Source organism: Zychaea mexicana, assembly GCF_025766255.1.
Source record: "Zychaea mexicana strain RSA 1403 chromosome Unknown BDB00scaffold_5, whole genome shotgun sequence".
NCBI lineage: Eukaryota > Fungi > Mucoromycota > Mucoromycetes > Mucorales > Lichtheimiaceae > Zychaea > Zychaea mexicana.
The window spans coordinates 695,806-718,194 of NW_026516668.1; the positions used below are offsets into that span (position 1 = coordinate 695,806).

Here is a 22,389-nt window from a genome sequence, read left to right on the forward strand (position 1 = left end):
TATTTTGGTGAACACCACCTTCTAATGAGTTTGTTCCTCGGCTGCATCGATACATTGGAAGATTGTGCTTATCGACATCAATTTTGAAGTATAGCGAGATTCCAGGTGGATCGGATACCTCTCCTGCTTCTATAGCTGCTAGAATACGGCGAGCTTGATCCCAAGCTTTCTTGTCAAACAGTGGTCTACCGGTTTTTGCACATTCTAGACGACCATACTCGGCAAACAAGTTCTGAACAACAGAATGAAGCTCGTCAGCTGGGGGGACGCTTCGTCGAACTCTTCGTAAAATCCATTCAGGTTTGCGAAGTAGCATATAATCCCATGAAAGGCCTTGTGTGCGTAAGTGATTCTCGATTCGTTGATGATCTTCATTGTTAATTATAAAAATGGCATCTCGAAGACGACGGGAAAACTCTTTTGCAAGACCATGTCGTTTTGAGATTTTGATCATATCCATTAGATGGAATATAACTTTTAGAATTCTTGGGTTGCTGATATGTCGAATGGTTTGTGATGGGGTTACTGATGCTACCAGGAGTTGATTTGCAGATATGGTGGTAAATAAATGTGTCGTTTCAGGCAAATTAGCTTCATCTTCTGAAGAAGACGACGACGACACGGATTGGCTATCATTCGCTTCTTGATTGTTGCTGGTATTCACGGCAGTAGAAGCTATTCGCTCGACGTCAATTGCGAAATCATTGACAGGTACTTCGCTGTGCAAGAGTGTGCATAATCTTGGATTCTCGGTGCGTAGGTGGGCCACTGGAGCTTGAATTGCAAATGGTACGTCTCCCATATCGGGCCAGGCCTTCATTCTTGTAACATGTTTTCCGTTTACAAGCTTCTTTATCTTCACAACAGCGCCCGGCACGCTGATTCTGTTGACCGTAAATGTTATATGATCGTCGTGGATTGTCGGATCACTAACATATCCGAATGCGACTGGATTATCGAGATAATGCAACGAACAATGAAGGTTGGCTACCGGTGTGCGGATTGATTCGCCAAAGGTACTTAAGTTTTTCGTTGTATCGAATATTTGTAAAGATGCCCATGCATCCAAGGCAGCGTAGTATATCTGGTCGCTCGACAGTTGTGTAGACTCCCAGTTACTTAAGCGCAAATTTGCGTCTTTACGCAAACCGGATCCGAGTACTCTTGCAGATATGGCCGATAAACCCAATGTGCCTCGCTCGATTACACCTCGCCTTCTACAGAAGCCGCCAAGTTCCAATGCTCCGTTCCAAGTGATTCCATAATCACGGTTGAGCTTTTTAAGGTCTCCCTTGACGTTGCGGCCGGTCTTGATGATGTTTGGATCACGAATCAGAGAAGCGAGAGCGGCAGGAACGCACCCAGAAGACGGTTTCAAACGAAAAAGCCATACAGCATCTTTAGATGCAACCTGTACCAGCGAAATTTTTCCAATTTGATGCGTGACAGAGTTGTACACCCACTCACAGTCGAATCCCACAACAAGAGATTGATCATAACTAATAGCGCGACTACGAATATTGTTAACTGCATCAGTGGCGTCAGGAGCGTCTTTTAAGTACAGTTATAGATACTGTGTCAGGTAATTGTAGAAATGGTCCTTGGTCATCGTTTTGTTGCAATTCGGCCGATCGTGTATTGTCTTTGTTATCGCTGTTATTGTTGTCATTGATGGGGCGCGTGAGTGACGGGATTGAGCGTTCTAGAAGATTCTGGTCGCCCTTCACATTATCGGTGAAGAATAGCTCTGGCATTGAATGGTTGTATAGACGGTACGATTCGATCATCTCTTTTAACGGTCCTTCTAGATGGATGGCAGACTTTGTTGGCACCAATAGTTGAAGCCGTATTTCCTCGTATTCGTTACATACAGTATACAAAGCTGTGAATGCTGATGAGCCACCAAGTTTCGCCATATGCTTCGGAACCTTAAATGTGTGGTCTCCTTTCAGAATCAAACCACCGAGCTCTGATAACTCTTTATCGATGAGTGGGCGTAATTGTTCAATCAAGGCTGTGTATACAAGTCGTAAGTACGCAGTCGAAGGAACGTAACCAGCATATCCGTTTGGATCCTTGAAGCTCGAAAATGATGGGTACTTGAATTGACGGTTATTGTTGGCTAATTCGTAGAGAGTTGGATTCTTACGGCGATAGATAAGTGAATTCAAGTATTGCAAATGAAGTCGTGCGTGGCGCAAAGTATGAAACTCGCGTAGCGCTCTCTGCAGCCGATGAACACCCATGCCATTTTGGACAACTGTCCGCAACAAGTCACCAAGATGTTTAGAAACAGCGCTTCGATGTGTGAGGTACGCAGGGAATTCAGCCTGAAGATGTTCCGGGAGCTGCTCTATGATTTGATTATCATGCGCCATATAGTTTTTTATGCATTTTGTGTTTGAACATTTGTATCTATAAGACATGATATAGAAACATCTAAGCATACAGAAAGATTAGTTACATAATTGAAATAAAAGAAAAGTAAAGCATCGTAATGTAATAGTACCTGTCAAGGTCAACAACACGACGAGCACATGGGTTATCAGCAGGTCCCTTTGACACCAAGTGCGAATCAACGTTATTTTCCTTGCATATTGGACACTTCAACACTGCTTTTGTGATAAAATGGGGAGCCCATAAAAAAACGCGCGGACGATACAGTGGAATCGGATCAGCTTGCTTGGTGTTGTACAAAGAGAAATAAGGCGCTGGTGGCTCGATCCAAAACGGTTGCTGCTCACAGTATACTTTTGGCGGTTTGGACCCATTTTGACATTCATCAACGATACGGGCGCGTAGTTCCATGAAATACTGACTACAAATTGGAGCTTCTTTATACGTTGTGTCATCCTCCACATTTTGAGCAACGTCACCAGCTTCACGGTCATCATCTTCTTCGTGCTCGCATTCAACTTCGGCCTCCATACTTTCAACCTCCAAATCGCGCACTAGACTCCCAAGGCCCAAAATTTGATCCTCGTTGTGCTCGTCATATGTAGAAGATGGCTATAGTGAAAAGCAAGAGCCCATATTTTGATAAGATATTTAGAAATCATGTATGCAGTAACCGGTGTTATCAAAGAACGAGTTTCGCTTACCACGGCGCATTCAAGAACCGTGCGGCATATTTGACGTAGTGATGGGATTTCATTTTCTCGCGGATGAATATTCTAAATATTTGGTTCGATTTTGTAAGAGACTACTGCACACATTTAAAAGTACAGTTCACTGCTGCATCTTGTTATGACCTTACCGTTGTATTAGTGATTACATTATTGTCGACTGCACTTGCAGATTGCGCAACCCCACTAAAATTGAGTACGCTTTGATCAAGAGGTCTCGTCTTTTTCGGTTTGCGCCCAGCGTTTGGGTTTTTACCACCAGCTTTGCGGCCTCTTTTTTTGTAGGGCTCTCTGTCGCTCATGTCTTTTGATACAAGATAAAAAGAAGAAAAGGATGAAGTAGTCAAGTTTTCTTATGGTGTGAGAATATATTTATGCAAGAAAAAACCCAAACGGCACTACTTTATTAAAATAAGATCGTTGTACTAGTAGACTACGTGATACAATTCTCACTATCTCGAATTCTCATAGGTGAACTTAAACACTATCTCGAATTATGATTCGCTAAGGTGTAGGTCCAGCTACTTTACTCCCGCCCTCCACGTCTTTCTTTTCATTTTCCGTCAACACGTTATGATAATAACCTGATAACTCCTTTGGCTCCTATCTACTAAGCTTTAATCATGACTTAACGTTCTTCATAATATATTGTCAGTTATAGTGCTACTACTAGCTGGCTACTGGGTCTCGGAAATGGTGTAAAGACGTTAATTGAATTTTTGGAAAGAAAAAAGTAAAGATGATAGCCGTATACTACACAAACACATAATAAGAACAGGAATGCAATGAAACATTTGTTGTTTATTTATACCTTTATACACTAAATGTAGAAGACTTATTCTGTATGTTCAAAACATACTACTAGAAAAAACAGCGGCCAAAGAGTGAAGGAGGCTGTTGCATCTAGATCGCAGTCAAATTTCGTTTCATTTTTGCTTCTTTCGTTCACTGAGTTCAAATATGTGTAATGATATTTATTATCTTTCCTCCTTTGAAAAGTTTCGTTTGCTGATGCGATATACCAGTGACACTATGCTATTCTCCTATGTCTACTCTGACTATTGCCGCCGAATGCTGCTGAATGTTTTGACAGCGTGAACCCTCAAACGCAAAAGTAAGAAACGAAGGTCGGCTACATGGCTTATCATAACCTAAGTTGCAGTTCCATGCTGCAGAGCAAGACTAAAGATATCAGGAGTTTCGACTTTGCCTAATTCCATTCCCCCTGAGAGGGAGTGGGAGGAAAGGAGATTTTGCGAGGATAACGTGTCCGAGAATTCCCTCCAGGAGCTATTTCATTAACAAGAAGTCCGTTTTATAGCTACATTTTGGAAGTTTCGGTAGAAAGACAAGAAGTAGTTTGACTATATATATAGACCTTCCCAATGTGAGAAAACTTTGACTTAGAAAATAGCCATACGTATCTAGTGGCCTAATTTTGTCTGTGTCCTTGTAATTTTTAAATAGCCGCAATTACTAGATAACCAATTTCACGACTGTTGCAACATGTCTATGGTTTTCGCTTCTTTCAATTAACATATATACTACATATTAGCAGCTACCAACTTGTTGCTGAGATAAATTGTTCGGCTCTTCTGTAATTAATCAATCTAATATACGGGCATTTGTTGCACTGGTGGAGGCTTTATTTTGTTTAACAGATAGTCAAAGATAGAGAAAATTTTACATAATGAACAATCGAAAACAAAAAGTCATGTACCAAGTTATACAGTAAAGGCTACATACACTGAAAGGGAATGGGGAAGGGAGGGGCACAAGACAATTTAAATACTACTACAACTTACTCGAGGATGATGAAGAGCTGCAAAGAAACCTCTTAGGGTCCAAATCATACCAGCCTAATTCGCGTCCAATATTATCAATGGATTTGCGCGCTGTCTCTGTTGTAAAAAAGTGGATGAACAAAGCCAGTAGAAAGGTGACAGCGGCAAACAGCATAAACACGTAATTTCCACAAACGCGCAACAAAGTTGGGAACAAGAAACCGATAACAAAGTTAAAGAACCAGTTGGATACAAGGGCAGCTGAGCAGGCGGCACCGACGGCATATGTGGGGAAGCTTTCGGAGGTAAACAAAAACGGACAAATACCCAAGCCGACTCCAAAGGTCGCCACAAACAGCATCACACAGATCACTTGAAGTATGGATATATGAAGAAGCAGACCGACGGTCATCAATATGGACGATATGCACATGGCGAGCGCGGAAAACAAGATCAGGGATTTTCGGCCAAGTCGATCAACAAGTGCTAGACCAATAACTGTGAATAGGACAAAGATGCTTGCAACTCCTACGGTCAAGTACGCTGCTCCGGTAGCGCCAAACGTGGCCTGAAAGATGCTCGTAGAATAGTACATGATTGCTGAAATGCCGCAGAGCTGGAAGCCAGCATGAATTATCATCATCTTGCCAGTGAGTATAGCAAGAATAGGAATTCGCATCACTTGTAGAAGAGACAATGCCTCTGATTCTTTTGGCGTCGCAGATTTTGTCAAGCCAACGGCAGGTGCAGTAATACTTGTAATGGCTTCTTTATTGCTGCTGATGCGTCCACCTATTACAGCAGTTGCTGCACCATAACATGTTTGCTGCTGATGTTGGTGCTGTAACTGAGCTGCAATCACAGAATCATTGCTAATAGATGAAGAGGATGGCGAAGAAGCGATCGCAACAATACCACCAGCGGCGTAGCGCGTCATATCGGCAAATTCAGTCTCGATATCGCCTCGGCGTAGCTTTAAGAGCGCTTCCCGTGCTTCATCGATTCGATTTTGACTGATCAGCCAACGAGGTGATCGTACACAGAGCGGTAAGAGCATGACCTGAAGGAAAGCTGGAATTACAGTGATTGCTGCTGACAAACGCCAGCCAATTGCAGATTGTAGTCCAAGACCGCAGAGCTCCACAACCAAGACACCCAAGGTGGCAAACAATTGCAAGAGACCTACAAGCATGCCACGCTGCTTTGGAGGTGCTATTTCTGCAATGTACATTGAGACAAGGACAGACTTTACAAGGATAGAAAGAGACAGAAGGTTGTATAAAAGATGTACATTAGCATTGCAAGCTGTTTAGTTCATTTAGACTGCTCCTTTTAAGCAGCACGCTAAGCACATGTTTTGCTCCTTGGCATACCATAGCACCCGAACCGATACCGACAAATACCCGACCAATAGCAAACATAGTACTTGTGGTAGCAAGACTGTTCATAGCAGCACCGATAACAAACGTGATGTTGACGAGGAACATAGAATCGCGACGCCCCATACGCTCAGCCAAACAACCCGCAAACATAGCACCTAGTAAACCGCCTATGGCGAACACTCCTGTAGCAATTCCCCTGTAATATAGATACAAACATGTAGTTAGAGGCTATCAATAATGAGCATATCATGATATTTTTCATCAGGACTATGAGGATAATAGCTATCTAGTAATACTACTTAGTAAAGTACCAAATGAGGTCGTCCATAGGAATGCATTTCGGTAGGACAGTTCCTGGGAAATACGTTGTAGTATCGCCCAATGCCGATGCATCAGGACAGTTACGCACGAAATAACCTGGAATATTTAGCGCGCTTGTATTGATACCACAATTGAACGTGCCTAGACTTGCCACAGCAGCACAAAAGATCACAGATAGACGAACACCGGCTTGTCTTGAGTCCATGTTCAGTTCTTATTATTAGCGAGCACTATTGAACAAGTATTGATCCAGAAAAAGAAAGAGAGAGATAGTAGAGCTGTTGCTAACCAACAGATCGAAACTTTTTCAACTTATCAATAAGCAGGCAAAATTATAACTTTTAAGCAACAGCAATAGCCAGGTTGAACATAAATCCGCGGATATTACATATCCCAGCTGAATAATTCGGATTCTTCAGGAGTGCGTCTTGATCTGTTTCATTGGGTTCTTATTTTGCTGTGTTTACTATGGGATTATTGCTGTCCGCGGTAAAAAGAAACAAAAAAGCTTATTGTTGATGTTGATGTTGCTGTTGTGCTCCCGTAGATCAGCAGCTATCGTGAGGAAATTAAAGATGTTGTTTGTAGATCAGAATGTGCTGCCCAGGAGCAGCAGCCATGTGTACAATATGTGTACACACCATGTACATTCATCATTATTGCTATGGCACGTACTCTTTTTCAAAGTTTGGTACATTTTCCGACATGGTGTATGTTCCAGAGCATGAACTTCTTGGAATCAAAAAAAAATCCAATAGAGGAACTCTTCGTATACACAAGAAACGGACTAAGAAGTATATCCTTCCCCCTCCCTTTTTTTTGGTTTTAGATACTTGTTTATCGATTCCAAACCAATAAATGAGGGCAATACATGTTGTTTTTTCTTGTAAACCCAAAAAGAGGTACCGAATATAGAAGTTTTTGGAAGCTTTGCATTCGTCAGCATCCCTGTATCCCATTCTCGTCTTTAATTGGTGCCTTTGCACCCATTGCCGTGCTCTTTTTTGTGTGTGTGTGAGGGGGAATAGACTTTTCCCACTAATAACTCATGTTTTTTCATATACTTACAGAAAGGGATCGGACATAATATATTTTTTGATAGTGTAATAAATTCTCATTGTTGAAAATGGCATTATTAACAAGTAGTAGGTACTAATACTCCAGTCATAGCAGTAGTTATTCCGATGTGAACATTATGAGCAGTAACAATTATTCGTCCCATTGGTTGCCACTATATCAATCATGTGCATGTATACAAAGAAGGATTTGAACACTCTTATTACAAAGCAGATAATCAATTGATGTGCCACGGAACGGTTGCTTGCCATCTACTAATTCGTATAGTCTTCAACTGTGATACACTACAGCGTTCACATTTGGTGGCATTTATTTAGCCGAATTTTTAATTTGAGAAACCGCACCAGCAGCAACAGCTTTGAATAAGGTAAAGCTTTTGACATTTGTCGCCATGGCCTCTACTACTCGACTCTTGCGTAATAAGATCCTTGTCGTTGGCGATAAGGATGCCGGTCTTCTCGAATTTGTAAAAGGTAAGCTATATATTATCAAGCTGTTTGATTATAGCTATGGTTTTACTCTAGCAATTCGAACTTATGAGTATGTATTCCATATATAGGCGTTTTTACAGCATGCGAAAAAGAATTTCCACAGAAGCTCGTTGATGACGAACTGAAAAAATCAGACGGAAAGTATTCGGGTGTTTGCATCCCTTGGGTAATTGACACAAAGTACTATACAGCATCAGTCGATTTTTGGCTGGACGAGGTTGATGGCGATGCCGAGGTTATAAAGGGCTATGCAGATCAGAAGAACGAAATAGGACAAGTTGTGGACGCTTTTGTTTATGCTTTCCGTAAGGATAAGGCAAGTACCAAAAAAAAAACACGAAAAAATATGATGGAAGGCATCGATAAGAATGAGAAAAAAAATGTGAGATACAAAATTCGAGGTAGAAGATTGAGTAAGGTACTAACTGAGTACTCTGTTAGCTTAGCAGTTTTGACAGTATCAAAAATTGGGTACCGTTCCTTGAAGGATGTGAACCATCTATTCAACTTTGTGTTGGCAGCGGACAGCAAAAAGACGACGATATGTCACCAATAGAAGATTGGTGCCTGGATCATCAGTTTGAATATGTGGATCTGGAGGAAAAGACAGTGGAGCCATTGGATAAAGCTGGTTGGGACTTGGCAGTTGATGTATTACAAACCAATCTTTGGGATGGTATGTCACAGAAAGAACCAGACAACAATAAAAACAACAACGTATCCGGCGAGACTGTATATGATGATGACGATTTTTACAAAGGTAAATGAAGATGTACATTTGATAATTACTCCAGGAAAGGATTACATGTAGATATATATTAATGATTGATTTTGTCTATAGAATTGCAGATGCTTTCTCTTGAGAAGGAACGGAATCAAATGAAAGGTGATAAGGGTGCTGCTAATGGTAATTTTGCCGCTGAGGGCGATGGTGATGATTTTGGTAATATATGTGGAGTGAAAAAAGACACTTGCAGCGCTATCTCGGTTGTGTTTTCGTGTGCTAAGTCACCATTATCTTTTACTTTTCGTTTAATAATGTAATCAGAGCTCGATGATCTTAATTTGCCGAGTCAAAATGAAATCAAGAAGATGCAGCAACAGTTATTTGGAGATCTTGAAAATGAAGGCGGCTTGGATAAGGCATTTGAAACTATGCAAGCACTAAGAGGTAGTGATCGTGTATTTTATATATTGAGAGATTTGTACCACATAGAGCGAGTTACCAATACTTTTCTTTTCGCTCTTATATGCGATATAGAGCAAGGCAACGATTTACCGGATGAAGAGAGGAGAAAGCTAGCTGCTAAGGTTGCCTTATCATTTGCTGCACAGCTTGGTGTATAAATGGGTAGTAATGAATTAGCAATACTAGTATATCGCCCTATACATAATCTTAGCACAACCGAAATCTGCACAAATTATAACATTGAGCAGATCTATTTAATCTCTTTACTACAACATACATGATTTTATCACGGAAAACTGAGTCTCCTTTGTCGAAGAAAGACGTTTACAAAGACAATATAGTGAGTACTGCAGAGTGTTGTTGCAGACACCTAATATTGAATGCTTGATGGTTAAGCTCTGCCTTTGTTCAGAAGCATATTCGTTGGATCTACCGCAACCAGTATTCTCGTGTGCCAGATCAAGTGATCACGGCACCAATGAATGGAATTTTTCACTGCAAGGCAGAACCGGATAATAGTTCTTCTATCAGACTTAAAATTATGCTGTTTTTGGCTTCGCCAATGGAAATTTCTGGTTCGTTAGTAAATTTTTGGAAGGTCACTATAATTGTGGGTCGTACCTACCAATGTTCAAGTCCCCTTTTGCCTATACTTACTATCTGTTACTTGTCCGCCGGACACGATCAACCCAACCAGCATAAAGCGGAACCTGAAGTAGAAAGAAAAGAAGAAAGACCATAAGCAGGCTGTTCTAAATATGCAGCTACTTTTGGCACGTCATGGCATCAGCACCCCCAACAGACACTCGGCTTCTCTCCAGCTCATGCTCACGTTCCTTTTCCTACCGTACTCACAGCCGTTGCTTGTGCTTAAGGGTGGGAGTGCAAACACCACACCGAACCAACCGTTTTAAAAAGTCAGAATCCTACAGTAGTAGCAGAGAAGAAAGGGGGATAACATTAGTGGCTGTATGCTGTACATACACTTCTTTAGACACGTCAAAATTCAGATCTTCTTTCGTACACCACATCCACATGCAGAACCTCAAAGTACACTTCACACTTTCCATATTGTACTTACACTTGCATTTGAGCTTTGATAGCCAACGTGAAGGGGAGAAGGACCAGGTAAAGACGAGAAGAAGGTCTGTGTCAAAAAAGAAAGAAAGTGGAATAAACGGATCTTGAGAAACTCGCAACCGGTTGCATACGCTCTGCTCACTCACCACCATAAACATACACTCTTCGATCCTCTAATCCGTTCCAATGATACTCACATTGAATAGCTTTGGCTTACAAACGTTGACGAGGAGGAAGAGGAGCGGCATGATTGCTGCGGCCGCGCGGTTATATAGAGTAATGAACACGGCATTTGAGCCAGTTCAATCTATCCAATCAGATTGCTCTCTCACGTTTATGACGCGCCGAGGTGTGTGGCTCCTCCAGATCAGAAAATTTGTTCTACATGAATGTATGACTATGTGAGTAGACGGGTATCGCATCGAGAAAAGACTCAAGCGGATAAGCGTTATAAACACGATATGAAGCTCACTTCAAATCCTTCATCATCTGAGAAGTGTCATCGCTTTAAACACGCTGGATACAAGTATCAATACAAGTATCAACGTATACAAGAGTATCCAAAATCTCATGAGACATGGCGATCCCGCGCTTGCCGTTGTTCCATTTGATGGAAAAATTATGGTCCTTGGTGTTGACTTTTGCCAGGTACTCAACATTGTATCCTCTCTTCTACTTTGCATTCTTTTGCTATTAAGCGGTAGTACTCACCACAGTAAAGTATTTGATAATAGGTTCTTCCTATGATACCAAATGCGTCGCGCTCACAAATCGTACAGCAGTGCCTAAATTGTCCATCAATTAAGCCCAGTGTCACCGTCCACCGCCTTGAAACCAACATGCGCGTCCAACAAGCTGCAAACACCAATGATGCAAATGAGCTTCGCGAGTTTGCGCAATATTTACTTCGCATTGGTGATGGTGCTGAGCTGTTGATGCCAAACACCGATGACAAAGTCCGGCTTCCAGATCGAATGCTCACGCCGCATTACAACACGTACGAGCTCACAGAGGCCATTTACGGCAACCTCAACGCACCACACGTGGATCGTGATTACCTCATCAGTCGCTCTATCTTGACTCCAAAGAATGTCGACGTTACAACAATTAACGAATTGATACTCGACCATTTTCCAGGCACTGTTCACGAGGATCAAATTACATACCTACCAGAGCTGCTCAATTCCATATGAGTTCATCTGACCTCCCACCATACTTGCTAAAACTCAAAGTTGGTTGCCCAATCATGCTTTTGAGAAACTTACACACCCAAAGTGGTCTCTGCAATGGGACACGGCTGATTGTACGCTCTTTCGAATGATATGTACTTGAAGTTGCAATAGCAACTGGACCTCATGCCGACAACATCGTCTTGATCTCCCATATAACACTAAAACCATCACAAACACGCTACCGAATCCAGTTTAAATGCACACAATTCCCCTGTTCGCCTGGAATTTGCAATCACCATCAATAAGGCATAGGTCAAACTTTCAACACTGTTGGCCTCTACATGCCTAAACCTCCTTTCACCCATGGTCTACTCTATGTAGCCATGTCACACGTCTGCACCGCGTTTGGAGCTACTGATTCAAAAAATCATACAAAAAGAGCATTTAAGTAAGTGCAAATAAAAAAAATTGCAACTGTTTTCTTATTAATTGTATTTTTTGTAGGTAATTAATACAATAGTTGACAGATTTTAAAATACCTTTTCATAATTTAAATAATAACTATTATTATTTAAATGTTTATTATATTCTATAAAAATATTCTTTTGTGTTATTTTATTATAATAAGAACTAGATAGATAATCGTAGATATAACATTTATTAGAGTAAAAAAGTAATCAGAACAGAAATATATTTCATTTATAAAATTGTATTCTAATGAATTATTCTTTTTATTTACTTTTTTGATAAGATAGCTTTTATTCTCTCGATGTTTTCAACTTTATAACTTTACTATATTTTATATACATTAAATGTAATATCATATTGAGAAATAATATCTTATTTTCAGAATTATCTATAATTATCAATAAATCTAAATCTTCTATATAATATATATTATCATTATCTAAAAAATCTTTCTCTAGATTAATTTATTTTTATATATTTTCCTCTATTTTTTTAATCTCTATAATTCTTTTCTCTATCAAAAATATATATCATATTTATATTATTTATTTGTAATTTACTATAGTAAATACATTATTTAATTTTGTATTATCAGAAAGTAGAATATAAAGATCTATTTTCATATCATACAATAATGAATTCATTTCTATTATAGTCATAGTAGTAACTTTAGAATTAATTTATTTTTAAAAATAATATACAATTTTTTATTTTATTTTTTTAATATTTAAATTTTCTGTCAATTATCTTAGGATTAGGGGTCGCAATTAGACGGGTCGGGTCAGGTCAAGGGTCTGACCCATCGACCTGTGGGTCAAGAAAACACTGACCCGACCCGACCCGTTCAACCCGACGGGTCAAAACTCGGGTTGACGGGTCAAGGCTGATTTCAATGTAGTGATGAAGGAAGTGTCGATCAGCCTGAACTTGAGCACTGGAAGTGCAAAACCCTATATATATATAGCTCTCTAAGATGATGGCACGCAAATTCCTAGCAGTGCTAGCAACATCTACGTTTTGAGTGATTATTCTTAAAGGTAAAGGGTTCTGTGCCATCACAAAAGAAATTGCTTGGGCTCACATACTTTAAAGAAAGCATAATATCTAAAGTGTGGTTGAAAATCGACTTCCCTATATGCCCCTTATCCTTTTCCTTTTTCCCTTTTCTTTTCACTTCTTTCTTCTTCCTTCGATTTTCTTTTATCAATTCCTTTTCTATCTTTTGTTAAACCGCGTCTCTTACTGCCACCCTCTATTGTATATTCTTATTGCACTATTGCTACTTCTTTACTCCTATCATATATATTGCTTATAGCTTACTTATCCTATACTGTTGAATATAAAGTATAATCCCACAATAAAAAGAATTAAGTACGTTTTATGCTATAGTTCTATAGCAGACATATTGACAACTAATTATGTTTCCCAACAAGAAGATTGACTACTTAATATAAGTACCTCATACATATTATATGTATACATAGGTCACGACGGGTCAACGGGTCGGGTCAAGGGTTGGACGGGTCGACCCATGGGTCAGAAAAGCATCAACCCGACCTATTGACCTGTCCTCAACCCGCGGGTTGATTTTGACCTACAGGTCAGATTGCGACCCCTACTTAGGATACATCCTTCTTTGTTACTATGACTATAAATCATTGTAGAAGAGGAACCTGACTGGGAGCAGTTATCAATATCAATAAAGGTAGTTTTCTTTAAAGACTTGAATCAAAACGGAAACAGTACTTTAATAGAAAGAATACTTAATATAGGCTCAAGACTGTTTGAATGTTACTGAAAAGGTATAATCTTGGATTTTCCTTTATCATTCTCTTGCCAGCAAGATATTTACTGGAATGAACTCAGAAAAATCCAGGATGATTTCTGCAAGAAAAGCCAGAACAAACATCATTGGTTCGATTCTCAGCGTCGCCGCTCTCTAATAGAATGAAAATTACTAGCGGAAAATTACAGGTCCTTCTTTTTGGGCTGCAAAATGCAAAAAGTGAGGAAACTGCTATTTTACCAAGTGATGAACGGGATTCCTCCAAAAAAAGCTGCAAAAACTGAGGACCTGCAAAAAGTGGAGGTGCAAAAAATGGGGGTCAACTGTATAGATATTCATATAATTTTATGTTAAAGTGGAAAGTTGGTGATGTTGAAGTTATGAAGCAATTTTCTTGAATATCAAGCCCAGTCACTCCAAAAAGCAAAAGCAGGACAGTTGATCTCGATCCATGAAGAACTGTAAGTGTTTATTTCTCAATTAAATAATCTTTAGCTTATGTAGCTACGAAGCTAACAATACCTTTGGTTTATGTTTCGAATCCACTAACCACTATCATAGTTCGCTGAACTGTATCATTTTGGTTGATGGCATGGATTCCTTGAGTAGCTCAGATCTTGAGTACAGATTTGAAGCTGCTACCTGGGAATTGATGGTAAAGGAGTGTCGAGATCGATACACCGTTGATGACTTGCCTGCTGAAACCGAATCAGCTATTACCACATTACAAAGGTAGAAATACTCACTATTGAATTCAGAAAAGTAATACTTTGGCGGGATTACTAACAGACCAGTAAACGTATATACAGGCTGCTCGACAAAATTTTTGCAAGGTTGACAGCAGTATTAAGAAGTTTCCAGATGGTGATGATAACAAAATGATCAAGGAGTCATTAAGAAATTTGTGAGTAATACTACATAGGACTTTTGTTTTCTTATAAAATCCACCAACATTATTATCATGATTTATTAATTTTTATGATCTATTATATATATTTGCCAGGGTCTCTCGATATGCTCCCAACACATCAAACAAAGTTACGAAACTTGAAAGCTCAATCACCATAAAAGTCGTAGATCCTGTGCTGTTACCATTCCTAAAAGAAAATGGCATGCTCTCAAGGAAAGGGTATGTTAATTATTCGATTAAAACATATGTCCCCATGGTAGTATATTTTTTAGAAGGGTACCTGACATTTCACATATGATAATTTACTTGTAGAGCCGATGATAAGGTGCCTGACGCTGCCAAAAATAAAAAAAGATATCCAATTTTCTGACTTGTCAGTTTTTTTCAAGTACGGTGAAGACCTTCCCCAAGAAGGGTTGATAATGGTGGTGGAAATCAAACCACCTGTAAAAGTCAACAACGGCCAGCGACCTGACTACGTAAAGCTCGGCAACGAACTTAAATCGTGCATCTACTATTAAAAGAGAAGTGGTCCTTACGAAGTTACCCTTTTTTGGTAATTCGGATGGCTAAGCCCCGACATTTTTTTTTTCAACTGCCCTGAAAGCTTTCAACAGTTTACACTGATTCCCAACTTCAACTTCGGTCATATTCTTACAAAATGAATTCGCAACAAGTATGTCGTTAGATTAGCTGGAATTGTGTTGTACCTTATGTACCTTACGATATCCAAAAGAAAAAATTCTGTCTGAAGAAAAATGAATGAATATTAAATATGTGTATTCTCGGCTTAACAGCAAAACCAACCTGAGATTCGCACCTGTGTTTGCGGTGCAACCACTCATTTAAGTCGACGCCATCACGAATGTCCTTTGAACGAGTATAATGTTCGCCGTAAATTTGACAATGTATGCTGCTAATCCGTAATGATTAATTAGCGACATACTTAGACGCACGAAGCACGTTCGGACGTGTTTAGGGTTTGGAGGGGGGACGCGCCTATGGGATTAACCTTAAGCTTTCAGCAATCGTGCTATTTTAGCAGCTAAAATTCTTGACGCTGACGAGATTAATAATTGTGTGTTTGAGTTTTTCCCTGTTTCATTCAACTGACGTTATCCTCCTGAATATCTTCGCTCTTTAAGTGTCGGTGCGATCCCGCCTCATGCTCTTAAAGTGTTAAAGTGGGAATGTCAAGAAAGTTTTCAACATTGATGAAAAGTCTTTTCAATGGGAGCAAAGTTTTCATCACAGCTCTTTCATATCATTGCATTGTTGTCAAAAGGATCGATCGAGGCCATGACAATGAGGAACACTATCTTCCTCGAAACAATATGTGTATCACAGAGGGTGAATATCGATTCATCCTTTGCCGACGAGGATTGCCTATTCACTTTGCAATGGCTATGACCATCCATGAAGCATAAGGACAGACATTAATCCATGTTGGCATCCGTTTGCAAGAACCTGTGTTTGCTCATGGTCAATTATATGTTGCTCATTCACGAGCAACTGATCCAATTAATTCGCGTATTTCTGTCGATATGTCAGAATAATCTACTACAGATGTCCCTACTACAACAAACATCGTTTACCATGAAGTGCTCTTGCACCTACTGCAGCAATTACCACCTCAAATCTAAGCACACACAAACAACGATGTTACTGCTACTATATCTTAGACCTCGCCCTTTCTCCCCACTCTTTCTTTTTTCTTTCGCACAGTGCCATTAGTAATACATAGTCAGCTATCTTTAACTTCTGCGTTTAGCGTAGTAGCAGTGAGCGAAGCGAACGAGTTTCGGGTTTAGGTAGGCGTAGCATCAAGTAGGCTCGCGAAGCGAGCTTTGGTCAGGGTTTAGAAGGGGGTGTGGGGGGGAACCCCCCCACCTTGGGGTCTGGGGGGAACCCCCAGGAAACATCCAATCCGTTGAATGACCCGGAGCGCAGCGAAGGGGCTCATTCAGCCGAGCGAAGCGAGGCAGGTGGATGTTGATCTACTATTAAAAGAGAAGTGGTTCTTACGAAGTTACCCTTTTTTGGTAATTCGGATGGCTAAGCCCCGACTTTTTTTTTCAACTGCCCTGAAAGCTTTTTTGTCTTTACACTGATTCCCAACTTCAACTTCGGTCTTTTTTTTACAAAATGAATTCGCAACAAGTATGTCGTTAGATTAGCTGGAACTGTGTTGTACCTTATGTACCTTACGATATCCAAAAGAAAAACTTTTGTTTGAAGAAAAGCGAATAAATATTAAATATGTGTATTCTCGGCTAAACAGCAAAACCAACCCGAAATTCGCACCTGTGTTTGCGGTGCAACCACCCATTCAACTCGACGCCATCGTGATTGTCCTTTGAATGAGCGTAATGTGCGCCGTAGACTTGACAATGTATGCTTCTTTTCATCCGTATTGGGAAATTAGCGAAATGCTTAGACGTGCGAAGCGCTTTAGGACGTGTTTAGGGTTTAGAGGTTGGGGGTGTTGGGGGGAACGTCCCGCAAAGTCGTTTAGATTACTACATTTTTTGTGTGTTATGATTTCCTTGCTCTGACCAATTTTACGTGTAGGATCCTTTCATGTTTGAGCAACCTGACACTCAAGATGAGCAGCGTCGACCCTGCCCCCACTGTGGATCAACCACGCACCAACGGTCTTCGCATCGCGATTGCCCTGCCAATCCGAACAATAGATTGGAAAGCGCTGAAGCGACTGGTATGTGTTAGAACGCTGTGTTTGACTAAGGTGTCTTAGTGTATGCAAGGTATATACTTATGCATGAATTCTAGATTCTCGGTCCGATGATGCGCCATTAGCAGAACCTGTTCGCACATGCTCAAGCTGCGGGGCACCTGGCCATTCGCGACGAACTTCTGAAGAATGTCCTTTCAATGAAGCAAACGTTCAGTCTGAGCATGGAGCACAGTATAAAGTTGCGTGCACTATTCCTTTCGTCGCTGAGAGTGTGTTCGGTCCCAACATTTGTTTTACACCAGGAGACAATTTCCATCGACACGTTCTTGCTCGCATGAATGCTGTTTGTACGTTTTGTCAGGCACGTATGTGGATTGAGGAACGAATCACAAGTTCTTCAGTCTCGAACCCACGTTTCAGTATTTGCTGCACACACGGCAAAATACAGTTACCCATCCCTCGCCATCCGCCACAAGAAATCATTGACCTTTTGACCAATGGAAATGATACTAGCGACGATTTCTTCACCAATATTCGCGCGTACAACAATATGTTTGCATTTGCGTCCATTCGAGCAAACTACGATCGTAATCTGGCTGATGGTTCAAATGGTGTTTCCACGTTTCGCATCAATGGCACAATGTACCATTGCATGGGGGCATTGCGTTCAGCACAGCAACAACCAGCCAATTTCGCTCAGATATATTTCGCTGATACGCAAGAGCAACTGGCACGAAGACAGACACTATTTACTGGACTCGATAATGGCATGATAGCTTTGCTCCAGCGCGTCATGGAGAGATGCAACCCATATGCGCAAACACTCATGAATGCTGCTGAATCATATCGTGACACACCTTTTGGAACACTACAGGTTGTCATCCGTTCTGCACGTGAAATGGGTAGACGCTATGACCAGCAGAGTTATCCAGAGGTCGCCGCTATGATTGTCGAAGATACAGTGGATGGCGCAACATCACCTCACGACATTGTCATCCGTGATCGTCAGTTAGGTTTACAGACCATCAGTTCACTCCATGCATCCTATATGCCCCTCCACTACGTGCTTATATTTCCTTTTGGTGATGATGGTTGGTTTGCTAGAATGCAGTGTGAAAGTACTGACCGCCAGACCACTACCGTTACGTTGCTCGAATTCTGTTCGTATATGCTCATGATCCGTGATGGAGAACGAGCGAGTTACCAGCACCATTTCCGTCGTCTTTTCCAACAATTAGTTGTTGACAACTATGCACGCATCGAGTATTCGCGCCTTCAGTATATTATCAACAATCAAAGTGATTTACGTTCTGAGGTGTACAACGGTATTGGTGATGATGTAGACTTACGTCAGATTGGTCGATCAATTATTTTGCCATCTTCTTTCACAGGGGGTCCATGGTACATGAAGCAGATGCTCCAGGATGGATTGGCAATCATTCGTCAAAGAGGCAATCCCACACTCTTCATCACTTTTACCTGCAATCCACAATGGCCGAAATCCAAGCTGAACTTCTTCCAGGTCAGCAGGCATTTGATCGTCCTGACATCTGTTCGAGAGTCTTCCATATGAAGATCACTGAGATGTTATCGCACATCAAAGAAACCAGTTGCTTTGGCCGCATCGAGGGGTATGTTGCAACCGTTGAGTTTCAAAAACGTGGCTTACCACACGTGCACATCCTACTCATCCTACACCATGAAGACCGTCCCCGTAATCCTTCTGACTACGACCGTTTCGTCTGCGCCGAGTTGCCAGATCCTAACACCCAGCCTCAACTGTACGCCACAGTCACAAGATCGATGGTACACGGACCATGTGGAGATCTTAAACGGGACGCTGTTTGTATGAAAGATGGACGATGCTCGCAAGGTTATCCCAAAGCATTCGTTGCTGAAACGCGCGTAAGCAGAGACGGCTATCCAATCTATCGTAGACGCGAAAACATTCAACGTCGCCATCACTTTCACCGATCCAACTTTGTTGCTGACAATTCCCATGTTGTTCCTTATAACCCGTACCTATGCCAAAAGTACAATGCTCACATCAACGTTGAGATCTGTACCTCTGCACGCGCTATCAAGTATTTGTGCAAGTACATCACAAAAGGATCAGACAGGGCGCAGTTGGAGACACTTAGAGCTGGGCAGCCGGAAGCAGTACGATCCACTACTGCTGTTGTTGGCGCCGATACTAATACTGCTGCCAATGTTGAGCGCGAGGCAGTAGATGAGGTGACGCAATATCAAAACGCACGATATATTGGTCCTTGCGAGGCAATTTGGCGAACCTTCGAATACCAGGTCCATATGCACCATCCTTATGTGTCCCGCTTAGAACTGCATCTTCCTGACCAGCAATCTGTCACTTTCCACGCAAACGATTCGCGTGTAGGTCTTGCAGCAGCACGCAACAACGCATCGAGAACAAAGCTTACTGCTTTTTTCGACCTCTGTTCTCGAGATGAAGAGGCTCGGCAATATCTTTACGTTGAGATCCCTTGCCATTATACTTGGGATAAGCGAACGAAGACCTGGAACCGCCGCACCCGTCCACCTTTTCAAAATGTTGTTTCTCGCATCTACTTCGCGTCCCCGTCTAATATGGCATTGTATTCGCTTCGATTGCTCTTGCTTACTGTTCGTGGTCCTATCAGTTTTGAGTCGTTAAGAACGTTGAATGATGTCGTGCATCCATCCTTTGAAGCTGCCGCTCTCGCACATGGTTTGTTGGAATCCGATGACTAATGGGATCGTTGCATGACTGAGGCATCTATCCATTCTCCTTCAGCTGCAGCGCTTCGAGAACTCTTCGTCTATATTCTTACAAACTGCTCGCCTTCTGATCCACGCAGACTCTGGGATAATCATCGCGAAAGATTGAGCGACGATTACTTTTTCGAAATGCACGTTCAACTTCCGAATAATGAGACCGAGTTGGTACCTGATCAATGGGACCAAGTATTCCAGCGTACTCTTGGCGACATTGAAACACGATTACAATCCACAGGTCACCGCCTTTCCGAGTTTCCTTCTTTACCGCAAGACTTTGTCACCGAACTCGATGCTCTTCCACAGCTCACTGCTCTAGAAGCAGTCGAACGTGGGGAGTATGTCACAGAAGAGCAAACTCGAATTCACAACGAATTGTTCCCCACACTTAACGACAATCAAAGACATGCATTCAATACAATAATGCAGGCAGTTGACGAACCAGGTGACCAAAACCAGCCACATCTTTTCTTTGTCAATGGCCCTGGAGGTACCGGCAAGTCACTGCTGTTCAAGACGTTGTTAAGTCGTGTTCGTTCGCGAGATCAGATTGCACTGCCTGTTGCTTCCTCTGGCATTGCTGCAATTCTGCTTCCCGGTGGTCGCACAGCTCACAGCCGTTTTAAAATACCGATCAATGCAGACGATACTACTACTTGCAATCTTCGACTTGGTGGTCCACACGCACATCTCATACAACAAGCATCTTTGGTTATTTGGGATGAAGCTGTAATGTGTAGCAAGTACAATTTTCAGGCTGTTGACAAGGCATTACGTGATATCATGGGTGCTGTCGATCCTGTGTACGAGGGTGTTCCCTTTGGTGGAAAGGTTGTTGTTTTTGGCGGTGACTTTCGCCAGCTGCTGCCTGTTGTCAAAAAAGGCACACGATCTGAGGTTGCCGGAGAGTGCATCCGGTCTGCACCTTTTTGGGCGGATGTCCAGGTGTTGCACCTTACAGTCAACATGCGTGTCCGAAATGCAGGTCCAACTGCTGCAGCGTTCGCGGAAACACTTCTTGCCATTGGTGATGGACGGCCTCCGCACAGAGAGAGCATAGAAATACCGCGAGAATGGCTCATTGATGCAAGAGATCCAGTCGCGCTAATTGATGCCATTTACCCATCGATCCGTCAACCCAATCCACAACCTCAAGAATTCAGCAATCGTGCTATTTTAGCAGCTAAAAATGTTGACGTTGACGAGATCAATGATTGTGCGTTTGAGCTTTTCCTGGCCAGAGCAGGCAGTATCTTTCGACTGACCGTATTATTGACGCAGACGATCCAGACGTCGCCGCCGCCAGCTATCCTCCTGAGTATCTTCGCTCTTTAAGTGCCAGTGGTATCCCGCAACATGCTCTTGATCTTAAAGTGGGAATGCCATTAGTGCTTATGAGAAATCTCAATCCTGATGAAGGTCTTTGCAATGGGACCAAAGTTTTCATCACAGCTCTTTTAGATCATTGCATTGTTGTCAAAAGGATGGATCGAGGCCACGACGGTGAGGAACACTATCTCCTCGAATTAATATGTGTACCACAGAGGGTGAATATCCATTCATCCTTTGCCGACGCCAATTCCCTGTTCGCCCCGCATTCGCCATGACCATACATAAAGCACAAGGACAGACATTAACCCATGTTGGCATCCGTTTGCAAGAGCCTGTGTTTGCTCATGGTCAATTGTATGTTGCTCTTTCACGAGCAACCAACCCAGATAATTTGCGTATTTCTGTCGATATGTCAGAATTATCCACTACAGATGTCCCTGCTACGACAAACATCGTTTACCACGAAGTGCTCTTACACCCACCACAACAATCACCACCTCAAACCCAAACACACACAGACAACGATGCTACTGCTGCTACATCTTAGACCTCGCCCTTTCTCCCCACTCTTTTTCCTGCTCTTATACTTTCACTTTTGTATACATATCATTTTAGATTTCTTATTTCTTTCGCACAATGCCTGCCATTAGTAAAACTTATAGTCCGCTATCTTTAACTTCTGTAGGGATTAGTGTAGTAGCAGTTGTAGCAGTGAGCGAAGCGAACGAGTTTCAGGTTGTAGGTAGGCGTAGCAGTAAGTAAGCTCGCGAAGCGAGCTTTGGTTAGGGTTTAGAAGGGGGGTGTG

At 41.7% G+C, this 22,389-nt stretch overlaps 3 protein-coding genes across 3 annotated transcripts; 2 read left to right on the plus strand and 1 right to left on the minus strand.

The window, feature by feature from the left end:
- Window positions 1-4,919: 4,919 nt before the first annotated feature.
- Window positions 4,920-6,847, minus strand: BDB00DRAFT_911194 (general substrate transporter; the record flags this gene model as incomplete). The annotated part of the gene is made up of 4 exons (XM_053128666.1): window positions 6,603-6,847; window positions 6,283-6,487; window positions 5,828-6,155; window positions 4,920-5,677 (listed from the first exon to the last, which is right to left on the minus strand). The coding sequence occupies exons 1-4, from the start codon at window positions 6,815-6,817 to the stop codon at window positions 4,920-4,922; spliced, it is 1,506 nt and encodes a 501-aa protein (XP_052984752.1). The 5' UTR covers window positions 6,818-6,847.
- A 1,233-nt stretch (window positions 6,848-8,080) lies between these two features.
- Window positions 8,081-9,527, plus strand: BDB00DRAFT_754805 (uncharacterized protein; the record flags this gene model as incomplete). The annotated part of the gene is made up of 7 exons (XM_053118786.1): window positions 8,081-8,162; window positions 8,249-8,500; window positions 8,595-8,598; window positions 8,639-8,940; window positions 9,022-9,066; window positions 9,229-9,351; window positions 9,442-9,527. 7 exons carry the CDS (start codon window positions 8,081-8,083, stop codon window positions 9,525-9,527), a joined length of 894 nt encoding a protein of 297 aa, XP_052984753.1.
- Window positions 9,528-14,187: 4,660 nt separating this feature from the next.
- On the plus strand, window positions 14,188-14,611 carry BDB00DRAFT_867638 (uncharacterized protein; the record flags this gene model as incomplete). The annotated part of the gene is made up of 3 exons (XM_053126368.1): window positions 14,188-14,200; window positions 14,282-14,336; window positions 14,437-14,611. 3 exons carry the CDS (start codon window positions 14,188-14,190, stop codon window positions 14,609-14,611), a joined length of 243 nt encoding a protein of 80 aa, XP_052984754.1.
- Between the last annotated feature and the right edge of the window lie 7,778 nt (window positions 14,612-22,389).